The sequence below is a fragment of the Chaetodon auriga genome, chromosome 7, assembly GCF_051107435.1.
Source record: "Chaetodon auriga isolate fChaAug3 chromosome 7, fChaAug3.hap1, whole genome shotgun sequence".
In the NCBI taxonomy this organism is placed as follows: domain Eukaryota; kingdom Metazoa; phylum Chordata; class Actinopteri; order Chaetodontiformes; family Chaetodontidae; genus Chaetodon; species Chaetodon auriga.
In genome coordinates this window covers 25,518,846-25,531,102 of record NC_135080.1, presented here as the reverse complement: position 1 = coordinate 25,531,102, position 12,257 = coordinate 25,518,846, and the positions used below count along the sequence as shown (strand labels likewise).

The 12,257-nt window shown below is 41.6% G+C and overlaps 1 protein-coding gene across 1 annotated transcript in view; it reads right to left on the bottom strand.

Moving 5' to 3' along the window:
* Positions 1-2,089: 2,089 nt before the first annotated feature.
* The window catches only part of brip1 (BRCA1 interacting helicase 1), a 45,849-nt gene continuing 35,681 nt past the window's right edge, over positions 2,090-12,257 (bottom strand). Inside the window, exons 17-20 of the mRNA XM_076734364.1 lie at positions 6,517-6,629; positions 6,348-6,430; positions 5,894-6,211; positions 2,090-3,591 (exon numbers count right to left, since the gene is read on the bottom strand). Of these exons, the coding sequence (XP_076590479.1) occupies positions 2,858-3,591; positions 5,894-6,211; positions 6,348-6,430; positions 6,517-6,629 (1,248 nt within the window). The 3' untranslated portion in view covers positions 2,090-2,857. The remainder of the gene's footprint in view (positions 3,592-5,893; positions 6,212-6,347; positions 6,431-6,516; positions 6,630-12,257) is intronic.

The window sequence follows — 12,257 nt, the reverse complement described above, 5'->3', positions numbered from 1 at the left end:
TGAGTGGACCTCCTGGACAATCCACTGCTGGACTAGTAGGTCTCCCTTCTGCAGCTCCAGCTCCTTGCAGACCCCCCATGTCTTCATTTTTGGGAGTCACAATGTCAAACTCAGTCCTTGTGGAACTAGCCAGTGTGGTACGCCCTCTTTTAAGAACTTTGTGTACTCTGACGGCACTGGATGGTCTGCTCTCCAAATCCAGGATCATTACCTTTAACTCATGATCTACTCTGTCCTTGTCTGTCTTCTTCTGGCTGTTGGTGTCAGTCTGCTGAAGACTCACTCTCCCTACACTCTTCACGTCATAACTTCCACCTGTCAATTAACATCAAGACACATTGTTGGGAAATGGATCAGTTTGGCTGTCATGCTTTTCCTGTTCATGTTCCAAATGTTGTCTTTTTGAATGGAATTTAAATTGGATGTTATTTACCACTACTGTTTAAGTAAAGGTGGATATTATTTGATGCAAGACATAGCAATGTTGGAATCAATGACGGTGAATGATCTTCTTTCATTTTTTCAGCATTCGTTATGGCCTGTCCACAGTTACACCTGCGGCAGACAAAGCACTGAGAAAGTTGTGGAACAAATGAAGGTTTTCACCTCAATCTAATCTTTTGATTAGTCACTGTATGCAGATGTATGCAGATGGAATGCTGATCGTTCCCCATGCCTGAATTTCATTTGGACAAACAGCACAAATCTGTGGAATTTCAATTTGAGTGGATGGGGAGATTTTTTTTTTGTTGTTGTTGTTTTTTTTCATTTCCACTTTGTGATTTTGGCTGAGTCTGGTGTATTTTTTTAAATAAAAATGTTGTCTTGGCATAGCTTTAATGATTCAGGGTTCATGGAAAGGGTGAATTAGTCTAATGGGAAAACACAGTCATTCACTGCCATTACTGAGTCTTTCAGTAATGTGGGGTCCCTATTAAGTGCTTTTAACACACATTCGCTGGCCTCTCCGTGCCATGTGTTTTCATGATGTTAACGAGTGGTCATGCACGATTACGTATACAAGGGTCTTGGGGAGGCAGTTGATGAGCAAAGAAAGGCTTTAATGGAACACTTGTCTACTCTGCTCATCTGAACAAATCACACATTGGTGAAGTTTGAGCTGTAATGAGACAAATCACATCAGTGTAATCATGTTTAATCTCATTTTTCTGTCTCCCTTCAACCTTGCCTGTTTGACGATTGTGCATTTAGCATTGGTTTGATTAAATGACCTCAGTTGGTCAGACAATCACATATAGGCATTAAACTGCTGATTACACATACTGCTGTACTGTTCTTACACAGGTCACACATAGTCACTGTTGTCCTCCACAAATAAAGTTCAAAAGACAAAGTAAAGATCTAAATGTCAGTGAATTATAAAGGAGCGAAATAACCTTGAAGTACTACAAATGGCTGGTGAGAATATCACCTAAATGTTATGTAGCAAGATTCATTACATGTGAGTTATTTAATTGGTGAATATATTTCAACATACTGTAGTAGAGGTAGAGCTTCTAGTTAATTAGGGTGTACCTAACTAAAAATAATGCAGTCTAACACAAGTCCTTGTCAGGTTATGTTGATATGCATTGTGTTGTACTGACAGATGTCTCAAATATTTTAGTCTATCCATTTTATGCTACTTGAACTTTTGTTCTGACATTTGAGAGGAAAATTTTGTATTATTTACTCTATTACATTTACTTGACAGTTACTAGTTTCAGATTAAGATCTATCATATAAAACACATGATCAGTTTATAAAATATAATGCCTTGTTTTAGATTTAACTAGTCAATAGTACACTATACAACAGTCAACTATCAGCTCACAGGTTGGCCACAGTCTAAAACTAAGTTTTTTTTGTTTGTGTTCTGGGATTCATTGGTAGTTGAGCTGTGGGTTTTGAATTGAGCACTGAGGTCTGAGAGCAGTATCTCGATAACATTATGGATTTTCCCTGTGTTCGGCTGATAAAAATGACATTAAAGGCGTAAGAAAGTGAAAATATTAAACAATAATGGGGTAAATAGGTCAAAATAAATGTCATTACAAATGGCTGATGAAAAAAACACAGAAACAAGAATGAGAAATATCAATGAAATGGTAACGTTTAATTAACAGAATTCTAAACAGAATTTATATGGATGTTTGCACTGAACTACGTGTATCCACACACAAATACCATTTGAGTTTATAGCATATAATTACATAATTGGAACTGAAACTGGAAAAAAAAACATAGGTCTTCTTCAGCTTAAATCAGGCATGTCTAAAGTATCTACATTCCTCACCCTTAATCCACAGGCACATCATTAAAACAGGACTAAATCATTACCTACTGTCCCTCCACAGGAAACAAATGAGTTTGTGGTTTCCTATTTTAATGATTTGATAAAATGCACATGCAATGCGCTGCAGATTCAATATTGCTGATTAGTCATGTATTTTAACTGCGAACAGTCTTTAATGGCCTTAATGAGACGTGCTGTCACACTGCATAAGAAGCTGATCTGAGATGGCTGAAGACCCATCATGTACTGTGGGCATAGTAGGAATGTGTAGGCTGAGGCAGAAGTAACATGCTTAAGATACTTCGCAACATAGTGTTTAAGAAATTCTGCAAGACGAACTGTGAAATCGGATGAAATATAAAAGTTATGATTCAATGGCATGAACAGACTATGGTTTATATTGCACGGTAATCTATTTCAATAGCTGTTTGAATATCAGTCTACTGATAATATCCGGTGGGAATACTTTTGCCACCATAATGTGTACTAACCATGTTATTTGCACTTTATTTAAATGCAAGACATTCTGTTTGCTTTACAATATTTCTTGTTCCCAGGCTGTTAATTACCTGTAGGAGTGGAGGGAGCTTTCTGCCTGGACCTGGACAGCCTGTGAAGCCTGCTGTCTGTCTGCCTGCTCTGGTTATCCACCTGCTCTCCCTCACCTTGTTTCTGTTCTGCGATTTCTTCGCTCTGTCCCTGTGACAGGTCTGTGCTCTCCTGGCTGACTGAACTAGCACTCTGTCCATCAGAAACAGTGGCTTGGCCTTGCCCTTCGGCCTGCTCAGAGCCAAAAAGTTCTTCTGACAGCAGAGAAGGGCTCTCCTTCCTGGGAGGTGAATTGATCATTGTCTCTCTCTGTGGGCTGCCTTCATCGCCATCGCCCTCAAAAAGCTCTGGAGTAAAGAAGACAGTCTGGTCATCAGCGCCTTCGTCTTCATCTGGACTGTCTGCTGAGGGTGGCTCGCTTTCACGGCTGGAAGGGGCTGTTACTGTAGAAGGCAAAAGATTATGTGGTTCCACTTTGATTTCACTGGAGCTGTCTGGAGCCACTTGCTTAAGATAAGCCGCCTCAGTCTTCTTTTGTGGAGAGATCTGCTCTTTCTCCTTGTGCTCAGAATGATTAGATGTTTCCAAGTGCTGACTGGAATTACTGGGTGTGCTTTGTTTAAAGATTGGCTTCTTGAAGTATTTGGTGATGGGGCTGGAGGTGAATATGTGGTACAGAGGCTGCACTGTTCTTTTTTGGTTTGACAGGGGCTCTGCGGGGGGGCTCTGCGTCATCTTCAAACGTTCTGCACAAAGAAAACAAAACATACACATATCTATTAACCTAATACGAGCATATACTGTAAATGAAAAGACGACAGAGCAAAGACATTCAGAATCACTAAGACGCTTTTAAGTTTCACCATGAAATGAGACTGGTACGCAGAGTACCATGCATGCCAAGACTGTTTTATAAAAAAGATATAAATGTGGGATTACGCTCAATGTAACCCAAACAAAGGTCAAGGGGATTTAATTAAAAGCAACAGTCCAACATCTGCTCATCAGCTCACTCCAGCACCACTCAGGCACGCATAAGACCTTACAGTAATGAGGCAAGCCACTCAACTGATCGCATGGCCCCACCCCCAACATCCACCCCCAACTAAAGGGGTAGGGGCGTGTGCTGCTGCTCCGCTACCACCCTATCAACCAAGCTGAATTCAACCGGGCTAACAGCTCAACCTTGTCATAACCCCCAAGACAAAAGGTGCTCGCCAAGGCGATGCAGACACATCACCTCAACAGATTTCCTTGCGGTGATGTCATGCTCATACATCTTTGAGCACAAAAATGACATGCACCTTTTGTCTGCTGTCTCTTAAAAACAGCACTGCTTTAAATATTACAATTTATAAAGAAAGAAAAAGGTGATAGACAAGCTCCCAAACTGTGGAAATTCTATTGGCTAAAATCTTCATGTACCTATTGAGCAAAGCTTTTTCCACTTCAGAGAAAAAGGGATATTATTATCAAATCACTATGGTGAATTTAAAAAAATGAAAGCAGATACCAGAATTGACATACTAAAGCAGTATTTTTTGAAGGTGAGGTGTTACTGTCAGCCTGGCTTCTCACATAACTTCATTGTGAGATAGACATTAACCCCCATTTATGCATACTTTCCTTAATGAATGTATACATCTGTTGTTTTCCAAAAACTTTTAGAAACACACCAATGAGGCACACAGTCCCACTCAGTGACTTGTTCCTTGATTACCATGAGCACATACACACTGTGGTTTAGCTCGCCTTAATCACACATATCAAACATCACGTGTATATTAATCCGCTGCAGAAAACAGTCTGCCTTTAATAGTGAGCCTTTGTAAACAGGACACTATATGTGAAAGACCAGGGGTTTCATTTATGAAACAGCGAATAGGATCCATGCCAAAAGTGTGTGTACACTGTAGGGAATGTTCCTTCATAACTCACAGTCCGCCTTTAAATGTGCACAAGTGGATCAGTCTTACACCCCATTCTGTAGACAAACAGCGGTCAATCAAAAGTGCCACATGAATGTCGATGCATATAAATAAGCCTGCTGGTCAATGGTACATTACGGTGCTTGTAAGTGAAGCGATCAGAAAGTACATACGGTTTGGTGGCCACAGCAGCAGGGTCACACAAATGAAAATGAAGCTAGTGGCAACACATTGCTGCTGCAGGTAATGCATGAGTGTGACAGACAGGACAAAAAAAGTGGTCAGATCTGAAGGTGGAGGCAAAAACAAATTCGATTCAAATACAAAAAAATGACTTGCACACCAGAGCTCACACTGCTGGGAACACAAATAGTCTCAATACTCAGGGAAGCTTCGCACTGATAATGAGGATGTGAAGTCTAATGATTGTGTGACTCACTGACTTTATTTCCAGACTTTGCTAATTTACACAGTCCGAACGCAGTGATGGTGAGGAGGTGCTGGAGGAGGTGGATGGAACAGCAGAGTGTGTGTGTGGATGCCACTGCAGTGCCTCCAGTGTTCTCTGTGCACCTGACAGCACAATCATATTCACTGCAGCTATTTTACACACAAAAACCATATGACCACTAACATCACAGTTGGTGACATGCAAAATGTTAGAAGATAATACTAAAAACTACTCATGCTACGATCTGCAACTCTAATGCTGTTTGATGTGAGCTTGGATTTCTACAACTCTGACTTTCACGTTCTCACAAGCATTGAATGCATTGTGAGAACGTGGATCTAGAATTAACGTTTGATATAAAGTGAAATGAAATGTAAGAGGCATCATTATACAATCTATGTTCAGTTCTTGTTTTGGTATTGGTCTTTTCATATGGTTTGACAATTAAAAAAATATAAAATGACTACAGCCTGGTACTTTGCAGCTACCCTATTTCTCTGCAATGTATGAATGACATTATTAACAGAGAGGGTTAACACCAGTTTATAAAATTACAACTATAAAATATAAAAATGCTGTCTTTGTAAGACTTGAAAGCTATATTCACCTTGTAGCAACAAAAAAACTTTTTTTTCAGCACTTTTAGCATTTTAGTACATTTGAGCTCACCTGCTTCTTCATTCTGTTCGGCTTTCAGCTGTGTGGGAGAGAACAAATGGAGGGTGGTGGGGCTTTTGTCTTGCTGGGGTTCAGGTGGTTTGACACATGAGCAGGGTGTCTGGGGTTCTGAGGCCTTTGGTAGACCCTGTCCCTCTACAGTAACTGGCAAGTGACTGTTCGGAGAGGAAGCAGTGGAGCTGGGAATCTGAGTGTCTGCAGGGGCCACATCCGCCTTCTGCTGCGCCTGAGAGAATGCTACCAGAGACTGCATGGCGTTGCTGAAGGTGTCATGATGCTGGACGAGTTGGCGGACCCATTTAGACAGACCTGAGATTAGACAAATGCATTAGAGACCAATGTTACCTTACAGTGGATAACTACTGCCATCTAGTGTTCAAGGTGAGCAGCTGTGCAGCTCGACAAATGAAACCAGTCAGTTCAGACTGTTAACATTATTGAGTACCTGTGATGTATTTATTGGGATTATTCCTGTAACGGTCATCCACTAGAATTAGGGCACCCCAGTCATTTCTGTGGCGGATACACCTGTAAAATGAAGTTTGAAGGTTTAAGTATGAAAATAGACAGGACAAAAATACATTTCCTATAACAGCTGTAGAGGACAGATTTACCTCCCAAGGGCCTGGTTTAGAGCTCTGTAGGCCTGGATCTCATACCAACGATGGCCCGGGAGAAGACCTCTGGACTTGCAGTGCTGGTCATTGTACTTCATTTTCAATTCCACCTGAAACCACAAGCCAGTATATTAAAAGATGATTCAGTGTCTATGGGACAGTGTTTGGACACTGTGCACTGTGATGGACCTGCCTCACTGTGCATGTGTTCTCAAAGTTGGAAATTCAAGTATTTGGGAGCAACAATGAAGAAGAGAATTCACTGGAAAAGATTCTGGAACAGATGAGAAAAATGAAATCAAGACTTTCAGCCATCACAAAAAGCTGTGATACCATTTTGAGCCCTCCAATGAAAATCAACTTTTTAACCTTGTTAACATGTCCATTTGTGTTTTTTTATGCGACAAGACACATCACGAGTGGAAAAAGTCAAGGCCATGGCTGAGCATTTCTGCCTTGGAACTGCAGTGCGACAATGGTTGTGTGAGAAGCTCGGATTCAAACAGCCAGGGTTTCATACGTCACGTACCTCAGAACTCATCCTGTTGCTTGTGGGGTGGGACTTTCTAAGGGGTATGAGAAGAGAAGCCATGCCTAGCTACATAAGTTTTGCTATTTTCAAAACAATGGCAGAGATGTGTTCTGTTTTTTTCCTAAGTCAGTGTCTCTTCAAAAACTAATGGTCGCAAAAATACTTTTTAAAAAACTAAACATATTGAACGAAAAACCTGTTCTAAAAAACAACAGCTTTAACTACAGCAGCACCTGGCAGAGAGGTCCTCATGCACCTCTAATGATGGACAATTAATTGGATTAATCTTGGATATAAAGGAGAAAACCAGGTGGGCGATGGATCTAGGACAAACTAAACCCCAAACAAATGCTGTTGAGGACCTGAAGGGATCGGTTATACCCGCCCTCATAGACAGATGTGTTCTGAAAGGGGAACAGAGGGGCTAAAGAGAGGCCATGACAGAGTAGAGTGGAGGTAGGAGGGGGGAGACAAGGTGGTCGAGGTGACATGAAGCATCCCTGCACAAAAATGCCAGGAAAGCACCCATCCATTTGCATCTGTCGCTACTGATTTTAGCGCTAACCTTTCCGAATTGACAAGTGAAAAGTTCAGCTGGCGTCTGACGGGATGCCATGGAGGGCAGGCTGCTGAACGGGGCTTTAACTGCTTTTGACAGGTACCGTGTGTTTGCCCTGAGCCACCAAACACGGGGCCGTGGCAGGTACAGCCTGTTCCCTCACGCGCATCACGCAATGCCACTGTGGCCTGTCTGGGCCTGTGTACATAAACAAACAAGCAGAGTCACAGGAAATCCTAAATGTCGCCCCAAAGTTGGACTATGACTAATAACACGTCACTTAAGAAGCATGCAAACAACTGAGCAACATCCGCTGCCACGGACAACCTTACAACTGACACTGGAAGACTTGCAGTTTGTATGATGTAGGCCTCGGCTTGTCAGGAGATTTACAATCACAGCTTTTATCTGCGTAAATACAATAGTAGTGCAGGCTGTCAGTGGGAGACAACTCATACAGCCATGTCACAGGAAGTCTTACTAATGCTGCTGGCTTCTTGGTGAGATGTTTGCCAATGTATGAGACACCAGAGCAGTTAAAGAATCTACTTCTAAACCCATAGCTTGAACAAAAATGCCAATAGCCTTGAGCCGGCAGTGTCATCTAAATCCAATCACAGTCTATTTCAGCGTTCGAGCCATCACATCCCTGGTCCGTACCATGTCGCTGTCCAATCTAACATGACAGGTTGCATATGTGAAAAAGCCAATTCTGGCTGCTAGCAAATCTCGCAAATGTGCAAGAAACCACAAGCTAGAAGGGATTAGTTAAAATGTCAAGAGATCACTCGCTTGCTTTGGCCTTGTCCTCTACAGCTACCTGTTCATCCCTAAAAACATACATTTGACCACTAGGCATGATTCGCAGCTCAGCGCATCTGTTTGAGCTACATTTTACACAGGGTGTGTGTGTGTGTGCGCGTCAGTGTCAGTGTGCACGCCCCTGGCAGTCCGGGACATCTTGTGCCTGTCACTGAGATTGCTGAGCGCCTCATCTGCCACATAAGGCTGAGCTGACAGCTGAGTGGCGCGTCTTCAGTGTCTGTGTGTGTGTGTGTGTGTGTGTGTGTGTGTGTGTGTGTGTGTGTGTGTGTACATGCACTCACAAGGGCATCAGACTATCACACTGCTTTCTGACATGCTCATGGATCAGCTCACACCAAGGCTACACGCAGAATCTTTGATAGTTGCCGTCTTATGTTCCACTAAAAAGTCAACCTAATTCAGAGAGTCAAAGAACAGGAAAGTCAAGTTGCAAGATTTTCCTTTATGTGAAGGTTGAGGCTTTCTGTTAGAAAAAGAACACTTTCTGAGTGGTGATGAATAGGGATTGGTATGTAACACTGCTGTAGAACTTAAGTGGTGTCTAAGTCTCAAGAAAAGTTGATGTTTTTTTAAATCTCAAACTTGTCTTTGTCTTGTTTTGAGTCAAACTTGTTTTTGTCTTGTGGATGTTTTGACACCAAGTTGTCTTGTGCAGTTTTTGACAAAAATCTCAGTCTTGTGGGTGTTTAAACTTGGACTTGTCTTGGTATTGTGGGTATTTTGACTCAGACTTACGTGGATGTTCTGAATCGGACTTCTGTCAGTTTTGTGGATATTTTGTCTTAGACTTAGTCTCAGTCTCGTGAGTGTTCTGACTCTGACTTGTCTCTGTTTAACTAACGGGCACTGTGATTTCAACTTGTCTAGGCCTCAGCCAGCAGCCTCATCCAGGTCCAGTCTGCTCAATACACACAGTATTTGATGTGGTCAAACTAAAATATTTTCACCAGGAACAACAGTAAGACAGCAATCTGAGGAACAGTGACTGGGCACAATTTTCTTATCAGCTCTTTGTCTTGAGCCCATTTAGATTGAGCTTTTATTCTGACTTGAAACAAGTTCTCGACCCTGTCTTGACTTCATCTAAAAGCTTCTTGGACTTGTGGATCTTGACAACAGCCCTTGTAACAACCCTCAATGCTTTTCTGGTACCAACTGAAATATATGCAGAGCACCAAGTGTTCAAAGCTGTTAATGACAGGAAGCTGGCACTGAATGCCTGGTTAGATTTATTATTTGACCAGATGGTTCCTAATATAATCTGTGGTTTCTTTTCCAAATGCAAAGCTATAAAAAAACCATCCTCAAACTAAGGTATGATAAGAAGCATTGTTTTGGTGTGGTTCTAAAAACTTTGTATTATATTAGCAGTAGTATGAAAACAAATTAAAACTGTACCCAGCCACAGTAATGAATTGTGTGAAAATGGGGTGGGGGTAAATAAAGGGCAAAGGGTAAATAAGGGGTTGAGCTGCATCAACAAAAAAGAATGTTGACTAAGAGCCTTCTAAAGCTGGCCTGTGGTGCTGACAAGGACAGTACAAGTAGAGATCATGTATTATATAGCTTTCCGTCAGTGGCTGAAGATAAAGCCATATGTACAGTGTCTTGAGTGTGCCTGGAGCATCCATCACGATCTCTTCTTGAAGATTTCCATAAACTCTTCAACATTCCTTCACAATCCCCTTTATCCATGCGTGCCGGCCTTAGAATTAAAATGCTCTCATGGTTGTTTTTAATGAAGGGCAGCAGCAAGAGGTTGGCTGAGCCCTTCATTAAACTAAGAGAGATGCCTTATCAGTTGTAAGTGTCTTTTTATTGCCTGTTAAAGCCACTTATTGTTTGAGCCACTCACGCAGGACGTGACTGTTCACTGTAAAACATGCCATTGGAAAAACTCAACATAAATGTAATACCACCTTTGGCAGGGCTTTCTCTGCAGAGGACTTTTCAAGTTCAACCTTTGATCTCTGTCACAATAACACAACAGGCCAGTAAAATGTCATGCTATGTGCTTAGGCTGTAGCGTCTGAGAGTTAAGCCCGTCTGGGAATGCAGGCCATGTAGGCATGTAAAGTGCCGGAGAAGTTTAAATGGAGAGAAGCTGGGCTTACACCTCTTATCCTAGCAATGGGGGTGCTGCCGTGTGAGTGTGGCATAGAATGAATGAATTAATATGTCTGGGTCCATGTGTGCTCTTAAGAGAATGTGCACATGTTAGCACTAGTGCATGAAAGTGACAATGTTGGAACACGTGTATGTGTGCCTCTGTGCTCTAAGTCAGTGTGAGACATATGGTGTAAATATGATAAGGTGTTAATACGAAGCATTCATGTAGGTAAAATAAACTCCGAGACATTAACACTGCTAAAATAAGAAGAAACACAGCTACTAGTGGTCTGATAAAAAAAAAAACGAAAAAAAAAAACCTGAGAATGCAGGATTTCCCAGAGACGCCCCTTATCAACACCATGTCCGAACTGAACATGACTTGTGCGACTGAGTTCAATGACATAATCCAGTGACATAAGTTCAATTGCATTGTTTTAACTGGCTGTGAGCGGAACCCATTCTGAGCTGAACTTGGCACTGTTTCTATTTATTCCTGTTGCTCCCTTTGAAAGCGATGCATCACACCGCTTCCTAACTGGAAGCAATGCGAACATCAGATCATTTCAGTTTTTCCCGGCAAACATGTCCTGACCTGCTCGGTGCTTCAGCGAACAGGAAAGGCGAGATGTCACTTGTTTGAAAAACCCCTTGCCCTGGTTCTATTTTTGCGATGTTTAATGCACTTGCTGCACCTACAACCTATTTTCATTGGTCGAAATCGACATTGACATCCTTGACATTTTCCGTTCCCCTCAAGTCAGCCATCAACATAGGCAATGAGAGACTAATTTATGGGGCTGACAAGGCAATTATAAAACATATTCATTCTAGCTGAGGAAATGATTTAAACTTAGATTTGAAATTATGTTAGTTATCAGATATTATTGCAGATATCTGATGTTAATCTAGCCAGAGTCCTTTGCTTATTATTAGTCCGCCAACTCAAATAATCTCACAAAATACAAACAAGAAATTGTGAAAGGTTGTGCTAACGTTATGTTCAATAACTTCAAAAGCCACAAACTACGGCAACAGCAACTGTGTCGCAGCCGGGTTCATCACTGATTTGTATCCCCTGAAATTTAATTTGTTGTTGTCGGTGCTACTTTTATAGCTTTGGGAGTACTTTCGTTTGGTTGTGTTGTGAGTATCTGCAGTGCAAATACTGATGAAGATGATCAAACTGATTTCTTACTTTGCTTGTGTGTTGTCTATTTGCATATGTCTTCTTAAGTTGCAGTGCATTGAGCTCAGCCACTGTAAATCAGTGACGTAACATAAAGTCAGCAACAAAGAATACTTTTTTTAATAGTAAGGCAAAGAAGAAAAGTGGCAGCAAAGGGGCTTCATCAGTCACAATTAGTAGGGAGACGTGTGAGACTCACTGTAAAAAAGCAGCAAGGGGAAGTTTTAATGATGATATGACAGTGTTGGTAAGTAAGCAAAATGAGTAGCACTATGTTGTTAAATAAAAAGGTTTGTAGCCATTTCTGCAGCACTTCCACAGTTGCACCAGGAGCCGCAGGTAGCATAGACTAAGGCTGGGTCCTTACTGTAGCGGGCCTGCTTCAATTCTGACCTGTGGCCCTTTGTTGCATGTTGTCCCCGTTCTTGTCCCCCTTCCCACCATCACTTTCCTCTGTCAAAAGAGGCAAAAGGGGGAAAAAAGGACTCTACAAACAAACACACTTGTTTGGAAAAAATCCAGAT